Here is a 12,083-nt window from a genome sequence, read left to right as displayed (position 1 = left end):
AATATAATTTTTTAATGTTGTCCCAACATTCCCTCCAATAATTTTTTAGCGGTCTATGAGTTTCTAGAATTCATTTATTCACCATGGTGAATGCTCTCCTTTATTTCGGACACTGCGAGATCAGCTTCTCTCCCACAGTGCATGACATTACTGAAAATTCTGTGCGATTGCCAAAGGCCTTTTCTGACAGTTGTGTCCAAATGTCGTGTGCAGTGGAAAGGTGGCTTTACTGTTTGTTTGACATTCTGGCCAGATTTTGATTATATCCGGGTAACCTCTGATTAGGTCGAATTGGATCGGCCCATCTCGAAACCAGCTGACTGTTGCTGATTGGACCAAATGCTTAACATTATTATTATTACTATTATCTTGATCATCATCATATTCACATCTTGTTAGAGATAAAAGCTGCCTGCGTGTAAAAACAATGCTTTTTTAAAAAAAAATAGTGCAGCCCTTGCCATTTTCCAGATGGCCAATCCGCCCCTGATCACTAAAATTAAAGGATCAAAGAGACCAATTAAAACAGTATGTCAGAGAGGGATTCGGAGACCTAAGGAAATAATTCATAACAAGGAAGCAAGGATACCCTACTAGTAGGGAGGTACACAGTAAATCACTATACTGGGAAAGTACTACATATGGAAATCCTCTGTGGTTGGATGTGGTAGATCAAGGTCCCAGGACAACGCTAGAGTTGGCTGGCCTGAATGATTTTTTTGACAGAGAATGTTTGCAGGTGCACTTGTTGCCCAGGGGCACCATGATGTCTTGATTCACCAGTGGATACAACCCAGCTGTATCTATAAGAGGTATTGCCTAATTTAGGACACATCTTGGGTATGGTGCATGTCCCATCAGGGTTACTTGACACAAGTGTGGCTATCACCAACCAATAGAAAATGAATGTTTTAATCAAGAACAAAACTGGCTAAGCGTTTGACTGTGTCCTGCTTTATGGTGCTATATGGTGTTCATATTCCATATCTGTTGTGGCTTGTTTGGACAGAAATTTTTTTTTTTTTTTTTTGCTTCAGCACAATCTATACAGGTTTATTTGGGGAGATTCATAGTAATTCTGTGAACCCAATGATAAATCATAAAAGAGCTCAGTCTAAACCACTGCGGGAAACTCAGGGTCAATTGGACTTTGAGCTCATGTACTTTTAAATGGTTTAAATCTATAGCATCTCTGCCATAAAGATGGCAATAATGCACTGAAATGTTTTAACATAATAATGAGACAAAGTCACCTTGCTTTCACAGTTGCTCTTATAATGGCATTTTCTTCTATGCAACTCACTCAATAAACAGACGATGATCTGCACTACGTCTCCCACTAATGTTCATTGTGGGTATTACAGACCATCAGTCCAGCATAACTGATAATAAAGCAATAGCATAAACAACAGGCATCATAATAAAATATTTAAAAAACGAAGTATGCTGTTTACATCAGGCAATTTACAAACAATAACTGTGTTGTCAAATGAATATGTTGATTATGACAGAAATTTTTTTTTTTCTGTGAATGCAAAACGCAAAATTAAGGCATCACTTTATTCAATCAAAATATGCATAAATTATCAGACCAAAGGTATTAATACTGTTGTTGCATTGTATGCTGATAAACTATTCAAGTAAGACATGCAAACTATTTGTGGCCTAAACTATATCATTGTTTTGTAGCAACAATTGCTTTCCTGAGTCGTATCCAGAATCTCATGTTGCTCAAAGGGTCTCTGCTCCACTTCAGGTAAGTGTTCTTCTTCAGATGCTTATGAAGACCTAGTATTTTCTTAGTTTTCCTCTCCGCAACATCTTCCAGAATAATGATGATGATGTTGGCATTGCGTTCCATCAAAAACCGAGACTGAGCTAATTCAAACTCAAAGCGACACCAGGCACTATCAATGAAGTGTTGAGACACGACCACAATGATCTTACGGCTGCCCATTATTCCTTCATCTATAATGTTGGAGGCGATTGACTTCCCGGCTTGAAAGTCCCGCATGTGAAGGCAAAGCTGAATAGGTGGCACACCGTTCTCCAAATTCTCCATCAGTTCATTCATGACCCAAGCTTCATCATAGCTGGAGAATATCACAAATGCGTCATAAGAACATTCTTGCTGTCCAGGTGATCTGTAGCCTCTTAGTAAAATCCAACAATAACGCAAATAAAATTGAAACCTGTAAACCAAGATTGATAACACAACTATAAACACTACACAAAATACTGGTAAAACAATTATGAGTTTTTTCTTGTAGACACAGTGGTCAATGTCAAAGTCTGTTACTCTAAAATCTGAGTTTGGTGAAATAGTTTTGCACAAAATATTTTCTGGCTGCTTCAAAACTTTCTGATTATTGATAATCCACAACATAAAATCAGTCTGAGAGCAGGAGCAATCAATTGGGTTAAAAGACAAATCAAACTCTGAAAGGTTCATGGGCAAATTTTTGAGAACATGAAGTGGAATGGCAGTAATGCTGTTTTTCTCAACATAAAATGAAGTTAACTGTTTCAGATTTGGGTGAGTCAGAAAATCTATCTTAATTAAATAGTTTCCTTTCACATTCAAATGTCTAAGCCTCTGAAGATATTTAAAAGAGCTTGTGTGTAACTCTACCAAATGACAGAATGACATGTCAAGGTGCTCCAATAACGTGAGATTATTAAATACATATTTTGCTACATTACCTTGAAAATTATTACCAGCCATTTTGAGAACATTAAGACTGCTGAGTCCAAGAAAGCAAAATATGTTACTAAATGTTACACTTGAATAGGAAACATCCAGATACCTCAGATTCTTTAGGTTGGATAAAACAGAAAGGTATCCAATGCGTACAACCCTTGTATAGGAAAAATCTAGAATCTCAAGCGAATCAAGTCCTTCAAATCCTCCCACATCAACAGAAATTTCTGAGTTTAGGCTCAAATTCAAATAGTTGATTTGAGGAGTGCCGGATAAAAGTGTAGAGCAGCAATGTTTTATTTTCAATTGGTTGTCACTTAAATCTACATACTGCAGTTTAGGCAGGTCTGTGAAGGGCTCTGCAAAAATAGGTTCACTGTTGTGTGTAATTTCCAGTTTTTCTAATGTATGGAGATGTGAAAGTTGTTTAGTTGGCAAAGTACCCAAGCCATTGTTGATCAAATAAAGCTCCTTGGTTTTATGAAAATGCACAGTCTCCATTTCATAAATATTACCTCCTTTTACTGTTATACGTGTTGCATTGATCATACAGCGAAAGATAGCAATTGTTGTTTTAGCACTTTCCAAAACATAGTAAGATACCTCCTGAAAATTAAAACAGCAAAGGCCATCTAAAACATCATTGTCCACGAAATGAAAGCCGTTATCTTCCCTGTACTTTCCAAAAATTAACCTTTTGACATTAAGACCATGCAGGGCTTTTAGAGCTGCTTTTTGAGCAGAAAATGAAACAAAAGCAGATCGAATATCCAGCTGTCTGAGATAAACATCTTTGAAAGCTCCTGGTTCAATGTGTAGTAATGGATTCCAAGTCAGAATCAACGTCATGTTTCTTCCGATCTCTCGCAGCACAACGGTGTGATTAGTTCTGATGATGGATATATTGTTGGCATGCAGATCAAGTAAACTGAAGTTTTTGAAGGTGGTCATGAATGGAGGAAGAGTCATAGACTGGATGTAATTTGTTCCAACATTGAGTTCCTGTAGCTTGGTAAGGTTATTAATATTAAGCTGTAAGGATTCAAGACCAATATCCACAAGAACAAGCCTTTGCAGATTATATAAAGTATTCAAGCATCCAGGAGCAAAATATATAATGGGGTTTCCAGTAAGAAACAAAGTAGTCAAATTCTTCACATTGTAGAAAGCATCGTTTTCAATCTGTCTGATGTGGCATCTGAAATTTAAATAAAAAACATTCAACATTATTTATAGAAAATACCTCAACGGAAATCTTGAAAGTAATGGCATTACTTACCTTGACAGATCAAGAACTCGCAGAAAAGACAGAACTGGGAAAATAGTCTTCTTTAATTGTGGAAAAAAATTAAAACTGAAGTCCAGAGTTTGAACCGAGGAAGGGATACTGGATGGGATGCTGCTGAGGTTTCTTCCCATGCATGAGTAATGAAGATTCTCAATAATCTAAGGTAAACCAATCATTTAAAAACAGTAAATAAAACAGTAAGACAAAATACATTTTAAACCAGAAAACTTACTCGAGTGCATGGCTCTCCATTAGCTATGTAGTAACATATCAAAAACACACTTATAGCATAGAAACCCATCTTAAGAGCTGCCATCAAGACTCACAACTTTTCTGATGAAAGAAATGTAGCCAACTATGTTTGAGGTCACATGAGGAGCAAATGAGGAACCAATACCATCATTTAAAATAAAGGGGAAATTCGATCAAAATTTTAATAAAACAAGTTAGCTTGCGGTTCTGGTGATTCACATGTGACATGTAAAATCCTTCAGTTTAATTTTTCTATATTTTTTTAATTCCAAATTATTTGAAATGTCTAAATCAGTTAATACCAACAAATAAATCATATGATGTCTTGATTTAGTATTATCTTGTAATTGAGAAAATACCAACACATGTAACCTTTTACTCAATCGCTGGGGAGAGAAAAAATACTGGAAAACACATAGAAGGATAATAAATATGAACTACCAGCAGAGGGCGGGGTTCCGTACCCTGTACATAAGAGCAAGTGTAAAACTATTGGAAACTTAAGCCAGAAACTTACCGTGTTCATAGTTACAGGATTAACTAAATTTATTTTAGTATGTTCTAATACTCAAAAGAAGAACTGAATAAAATATGTACATTAATACAATATTGCTTATTTAAAAAATAAGCATTTTAACTACAATCCCATTAGGTTTTAGACTTGTACAAATAAAGAACTACCGATAAAGCATCCCCTGCTAAGACAAGATATACCTGTTACGTTTGGAGTTGGAATTTAAATCGTCATTTAAGCATCCATCACTTGTTTCAACTTATAACCTTGTCGAGGTTCTTCTGTTGAACTCATTTGAAAAATGCTGGTAGCTGGCACTATTTCGTTTTTTTCCCTATCTTTAAGTCAATGGTACCGGCAAGAGATAATATAGTTTAGCATTTTTACATTTGTTACTTTGAAACTAAATTTTACATTTGTTCACTTCAATTTAGTTTTTATTTTATGAACACTAACCTCTTTCCAAACGTAACACGTAACAACACGTAATAAATAAAAGTACAAAGTATTGAGACAAAATTCTTCATATTAAAGATCATACTGTAGGCTACATGTAGACTGTTATTGCAGTGGCTTTTGGAAACTGGTTTATATATATATATATATATATATATATATATATATATATATATATATATATATATATATATATATATAAAATAAATGACTTCTGTAAAGAATCTTGCTTGTATGATGTGCTCATGTATTTACTAATACATAAGCACAAAGTAATACATTTGTAACCACTGTGTTTGATTCTGCCAGTGAATGGGTGCAGACGTTTCACATTTTCGGGTTTCTCAGTAGTCATAATAGGGTTAACAAAGTGCAGTGAAAGAAAAAGTACAACATATTATTATTTTTTTACAATCAAATTTGCTGAAATAAAAGAAAAACGCAATTATGGTGTTATCACATGGGTCGTCTTGTGAAAAGGGCCCATTCCTTAAACTATTTTTTAGTTAAATACTTCTTTATTTCCACCGCTGAGACTGCAGCTCTGCACAAGACGTTTGGCCAGCGGAGAAATTGAAATGGTCGTGCCCACCTGAGCCTGGTTTCTCTCAAGGTTTTTTTTCTTCACTTTCGCCAACTGATTAAGTTTTGTTTCCCCCTCGCAGCTGTCGCCATTAGCTTGCATGATTCAGGATTGGTAGAGCTACGCTTCAATGGATTTGCTCTTCAGTGTTTGGACTCTCAGTAATGATTATTAAACCACACTGAACGGAGCTAAACTGAACTACACTATTCCAATTTACTATGATCTTTTATGTGAAGCTGCTTTGACAATCTACATTATAAAAGAGCTATAAAAATAAAGGTGAATAGAATTAAATTTCAGTTCATTTTGCAGTGACCATTGATCATTTAGTTTTATGATTTTCATTTATTGTGAATTTTTCATTTTGTTTCAGTTAACGAAAATATTTAAGATCAGAAGTTTGACTTGGTTTTCGTTTACTGAAAGCAAGAACATACTATAAAACACTGTATGAACTGGTTGAGTCAACAACCTTTATTTATCCATATATGTGAGCCACTCAAAGATGGGGAAATAGACAAATGGAACAAGAATTTACCACTATAGAGGGCAATCAACAAACGGATCAATGGCATTGTAACTTTCTTTAACCTCTAGTCTACAGAGAGGCTTGCTGACATACAAGTAAATTAAAAGACAGAAATAACAGTGTAAACATTCATGTACAGAGAAGCAAAAAGAAATCAAATTAAAACAATGATTAGTATGTAAAGAAACAAAAAGGGACCGGGAGCCAAAACCTTTTTTTTTTTCTATTAGAGCTCAGCATACATTTCTACATGGCATGCAATAAGGCACCTAACTAACACAATGAATAAACCTATGCTACATGAAGCACAACTGTTATCCAATTGAAAAGAAAAAAATAGTTCTGATACAACGTTCACTCCCATAAAAACAGTTCTCTCATTTCCCTTTCATTTCCCCAAACCTTATTAAAAAAATACATCCGTTTGTAAAAGACTTTCTCAATACACAGAACTGTAAATAGAAAGCACAAATCCATGGAATTAAGGGAGGGGAAAAAATGAATCAAACAATTTCAAAAAAAGCAAGCTATATTTTGTATTTGCATCAAAGTATACACAATCTATTATTATCATCATTATTAAATGTTGATACTCTGCAAACTGTATCCAGAATACAACTAAATGCTATACATTGCTGTCTGACTTTTCAATGGCAGGTCCAATCCTAAATGTGCAGCCAGCCATTGGTAACATGGGAGGTAAGCAGAGAGAAGCACTGAACACATTTTGAGAATTCTGTGGGCTGTACCAAGTTTGGACTTTATAAAAATCAGCTGTACAATTCAGTTGTCTGTCGAAAACTGGCACTTTAAAGAATGAACCAATTTTTTTCCAACAGAGTGTGTATATATTATGATTTGGTTGGGTCGACCCTTCATTTAATAGGACCAGCTTTTCACAACTTTATGTTCTAGACTCTTGCCTTTGTGATGCTCTCACCATCAGCCTTCAGGAAGTTATTCAAGTCAATATGCTGTTTAGGCTCAACCTTTTTACATTTTGCATCATAAGGTATTAAATTAATAATCATTTTGATTCTATATTTTGCAGGACATCCCCTGAAAGCACCATTCACCTACGAGAGACCGATAAGACTACCTGGACCATACGTCAAGAATGGTTCATTTTGAGAAAAAGAACAGCACACTACTTATCTATACATATCTATATAAAAGAAAATCAACATATATTTACACACGATATCAGTTTCTCAACCCATTAATAACACAGAAATGGGTAAAAGATACAGACTAGGGGAGTGAATAGTTGCATCAAGATCAATTTGCTTAATTGTCTGTCACTCAAAACAAACTTGACCTAATACTCATTTCGAGATTGTGCCAGGCTTCAATAAACTTCCAAATGCAACTTTAAGCAAAAGTCAGTGATGGAATCTCAGTACATTTTGTCTGTGGTTTAATCACATACCATGTTCCAGAATGACATATTTAACTAGTCATGTGCACATTACACAGGGGATTTCAGTGTCAATCATACCAAATTGAAATTAATTTCCTTAAGATCAGGTCCACGTCGATGTTCTGGATTTTCTTTCCCACAACCCCTAAAGACTACAATGTGGCGTGAATCGTGGGATGAATGGTAGCATTTCACTTATGGGAGAGGAAATCAAGCTTACTGATCAATATGAATTCTGTGATGCCTAGACAGAGAAGACGAATGATTGAATCCCTTTCCACACTGAGCGCATCTGTATGGTTTCTCACTCTGAAGGATTCTCTGTTTCAAGATGGTAGTGTGGGGGAAACCCTTTCCTGTTGCAATAGCACTATAAGTTGACTTATCCTCCAAATGAACCCGTTGGTGCCTTGCGAGCGAGGAGGGGTGGTTGAATCTTTTACCACACTGAGCACAGGTGTAAGACTTTCCATCAGAATGAGTTCTCTGGTGCCTGGATAGTGAGGACGAGTGATTGAAGCTCTTCTCGCAATGGTTGCAGCTGTATGGCTTTTCGCCAGTATGCATTCCCCTCTTCAGTGTAGTATCAAAAGGGAAATCTTTATCAGCCTGGGCGTACATCTTGGCCTCCAAGTGGACCTTGTGGTGTCTTGACAAGGAAGAGGAATGGTTAAAACCCTTGTCACACTGAGAACAACGGTACGGCTTTCCACCCTGATGAACCAGCTGATGCTTCTTGAGGTGGCGTTTTCTCACAAAGCTCTTCCGACACTGGGTGCACTTGTAGGGCTTCTCCCCCGAGTGGATTCTCTGGTGCTCTCTCAGCGTGGCAGCTGCCGCAAAACACTTTCCACACTGGGTGCATCGGTGTGGCTTATCCCCAGCATGGGTCTTCTGGTGCTGTTTAAGATTGGAAGCAGTCGTAAAGCCTTTACCACACTGAAGACAGGTGAACGGCTTGTCACGGGCATGCAGCTCTTGGTGTTTTTTGAGATGACGTCTGCGCATAAAGCTTTTTCGGCATTGGGTGCACTTGTAGGGTTTGTCATCTGAATGCATTTTCATGTGCTCCCGCAAAGTGATGGCAGCGGCAAAGCTTTTGCCACACTCTGAACATCTATGTGGCTTCTCAGGAGAATGCATCATCTGGTGCGGTTTCAAACTGAATGCATCAATTACTCCTTTGCCAACCATCTCAAGACCAGTGGTATAACTTTTCTCTTTCATGTGAATTCTCATGTGACTTCTTAGGCTGGCTTCAATAGCAAAGCTCTCCCCACAGTGGACGCAAATGTAAGGGTGAGTGGCTTTGTGAATTTCAAAGTGTTCGTGCAGATCTGACATACAGCCAAATATCTCGCCACACTCGCTGCACTGCAGGCCATGAGCCTCATGGATGATAACACCATTCTCAGACTCCACCGTTAGCTCCCCTCCGTGGTCAGACTCCACCTTTACGATATGATCTCCGCCACCTATCTCGGTCTTCAACAGCACCTCCCCAAGCAAATGCTCATTGCCTTTTATTTCTGCACTGCTGAAGTACTGGTGATGATCGTGGTGTATTTCTGATTTAATGTAGTCATGGTCCGTCTCTGTAACTACATCCACGCAGGTTACTGCTCCTAAATCACCATGAATGGCCTCCAGGTCAAGTCTTTTGTCCTCTTGAGTCATAATCTCTGTCTCTGCCCCATAATGCAAGTCCCCAACTTGCGTATGGGCTATGACACACTCAGATCCCAACGTATCGAGACCTGGTGTGTCACAGTCAGTCTCTGACTCAGCCATCAGGACGCACTCCAGCCTGACGACTTCCGTCTTCCCGGTTATGTGAATTAAAGCGTTGCTCTAAGAGCACCGCTTTCCCACAAATAAACTTGAAGGGTTGCCTGCTGTAGGCACAGTCAGTTTTTAGGTCAGGACCGGCCCTGCCTGTTGAAAGACAACAAACATTTAAATCAAATCTGCATAACATTGTAGCTAAATTTACCATGTAATGTTCATCAAGCAGCAAAAAGATTAATGTTATTAAACCCAAAAACAACTAAGCATGCAAAAACATGAAATTAGCATTTAATTATCTAAAAAAAAAAAAAACATTTCATTAAATGACTAGCTGCAACTTATTGTCATTAACCCATAGCTCCAATTAATTGTTTAGCAACATACTTTACATCTGCAAAGGTTAGAAGACGGAGTAATTTGTTGCATAAAAAAATAAACAAACAACAGAGACGGGTTTCATAGACAAGCAGACTTGAAACATACAAGTGCAAATGCAAAAGCATTGTGTGGTCAAATCATAAACAAAACCACAGCTTATCTAAAAACCATATTAAAGCTAGTTAGCAAAAATATATGTGAACAGAAATGGGCTAAGGTTAGCCTGTGGGCACTACTTTTGGCTAATTTGACAGGCTGTAGATACATGAACAAGTGAACAATACATTACATTTTCTAAAGACAAATGAACAACTCACTCAATTGTCAAATACACGTAACAAAAATTCATGTTTACAACTTGCACATACACAACTGTCAGTGTTGGCTAGATTAGCTGGCTAAATAGCTGCTAGTTAGCTGATAATACATGCTCAGGGAAGCTAACTAGCTGGCTAACTAGCACTGTAGCTCCAACATAAAATGAAAATGAATTTAAATCCTGACTGTCTGCCTTAAATTCAGAATTTCACAGCAAATATTTCTGGCATATAAAGACGTCTGGGTGGCTTTTGAATTACGTAGAAACTGTTAAAAGTAGTACACTTAAAGAAATACTACGCGTTTACCGGTGGGCATCTTGTGTGCCAGAGGTTGGAAGAGCTAACTAGCTGTAAAATGGCCGCCGCGACTAGCTTCCGCCCCTCGTACAGGCACGCAGAGTCAACACGCGACGTGAGCAAATGCAAATAAACTAGGTCATGTTCGTTGATTTATTTTACTGCTCGCAGGACAAATGTGTTGTCATAGCAAAACAAGCTCAAGATAATCAACACACAAACAAGGCAAACAGCTCGAGTTACTGGCTAATGGCAGTTGTACGCTATTCGTGAAAGCCCGGGAAAGGCGCCCCCCTTCTTACATAACGCGTTTTTGTTTTGTGGCGTCGACTTAAAAAGAAAGCGAACAAATGCTCTAAGCATTTTAGAGGGTTTACGCTCATTTTGAAATCATTCAAATCAGTTGACATGAGCATAGCGTGGCTATAAGCTGAGCTTATCATGCTATAGCCCTAGCCCATTTTTAGCTGCGCGAAACAAACATGGCCCGTCGTCCTGCTAAGCTGCCTCGCTAGCCGAACACTAGCAGACGCTCCGCAGCCGCCATTGCTACTAAACACCTCCGAACTCCGTGACGTTCACAACTCATCAGTAACGCAAAACAAGCGCAATTTATCGCAAATTATTCATTGAACTGGTATAAACTCAACGTATATCCTGTCGTATCGCGTTACGTAAATCAAATAACATAATTGTATCATATAGCAGGCTAGTTAGCCAGCTAAGTTAACTAGCAAAGGTATCAAAAACACAAACACACATAAACATTAATCATTTGCAGATTAAACGTATGTAAATAAAAAAAACATTCATCCGACCTTTTTGCCCTTTAAAGGCTCTTTAGTGATCTGCGGTGGTCAAAGGCCTGCAGATCTTCCTTCTGTTGCGTCTGTACTGCCTGCCTGCGGTTTGCTTTCTGTCACTCTTTCTCTCTCCCTCCCTCCGTCGGTACGTAGCGGGATGGCGCCGCGGATCATCTGGCGCCAACTGTGCTGGAGCGCATGAGCAAAAAACAAAGCAGTTGAAGAAACAAGCGCTCGACCGCTCTCTGTCGGACTGGCAGAAAGGGATTTTAACAAAGGACATACTTTCAGACATCTTATTTGAAATTCAATGTTACTCAAATTGCAACCAAATTATTTTATTATATGTATTTTAGAGTGCTTATTTTGATAATCATTTGTACCCAGAAAAGCTATAAGAACCACATAATTAAAAACAGACTAACACTTTAAGCTGATTTTACATTTAGCCTAAGCTATTCGTTCGTTGATACATGTTTAACAGATAATATTATATTTGCATATCCTTTATATTGGTTAGGCCTAATATATTTTACATTTGGCTAATATTAAAATCTCCATGGTTTTTGTAAACATAGGCTTAATGGCTTATACTTAAGGCTAGTGTAGCAAAACTGGTTAATTTGTGTTTACCATGGTTTAAGAGACATTAAAACCTATATTTGTAGTGAAATCATGGTTAATTTTCATAAGATTGATTATAAACTGAAATAACATTAAACAATTTTGTAACATTTTAGATTGAATATCA

At 37.5% G+C, this 12,083-nt stretch overlaps 2 protein-coding genes across 3 annotated transcripts; both read right to left on the bottom strand.

Annotated features, from left to right (window-relative positions):
• Positions 1–444: 444 nt before the first annotated feature.
• On the bottom strand, positions 445–4,430 carry tlr4ba (toll-like receptor 4b, duplicate a). 2 transcript variants are annotated; one of them, XM_087277759.1, is made up of 3 exons: positions 4,222–4,430; positions 3,981–4,147; positions 445–3,899 (listed from the first exon to the last, which is right to left on the bottom strand). In XM_087277759.1, the coding sequence occupies exons 1-3, from the start codon at positions 4,303–4,305 to the stop codon at positions 1,676–1,678; spliced, it is 2,475 nt and encodes an 824-aa protein (XP_087133885.1). In that variant the 5' UTR covers positions 4,306–4,430; the 3' UTR covers positions 445–1,675.
• Positions 4,431–6,248: 1,818 nt separating this feature from the next.
• si:ch211-198a12.6 lies at positions 6,249–11,493 on the bottom strand. The gene is given in 2 exon segments (NM_001145579.2): positions 6,249–9,681; positions 11,348–11,493. A coding segment is annotated over 1 exon segment (1,575 nt). The 5' UTR covers positions 9,538–9,681; positions 11,348–11,493; the 3' UTR covers positions 6,249–7,962.
• Between the last annotated feature and the right edge of the window lie 590 nt (positions 11,494–12,083).

The sequence above is a fragment of the Danio rerio genome, chromosome 13 (genome assembly GCF_052040795.2).
Source record: "Danio rerio strain M-AB ecotype USA chromosome 13, GRCz13ab, whole genome shotgun sequence".
NCBI lineage: Eukaryota > Metazoa > Chordata > Actinopteri > Cypriniformes > Danionidae > Danio > Danio rerio.
The sequence above is the reverse complement of the archived record's forward strand: the minus strand, read 5'-3'. Positions and strand labels throughout refer to the sequence as shown.

Bases quoted from the DNA above. Each gene is read 5' to 3' on its own strand.
- tlr4ba (XM_087277759.1), bottom strand. From the start codon at position 4,305: ATGGCAGCTCTTAAGATGGGTTTCTATGCTATAAGTGTGTTTTTGATA. The intron at 4,148-4,221 runs GTAAGTTTTCTG...GGTTTACCTTAG, and splicing joins ATGGAGAGCCATGCACTCGA to ATTATTGAGAATCTTCATTA. The intron at 3,900-3,980 runs GTAAGTAATGCC...TTTAAATTTCAG, and splicing joins CGAGTTCTTGATCTGTCAAG to ATGCCACATCAGACAGATTG.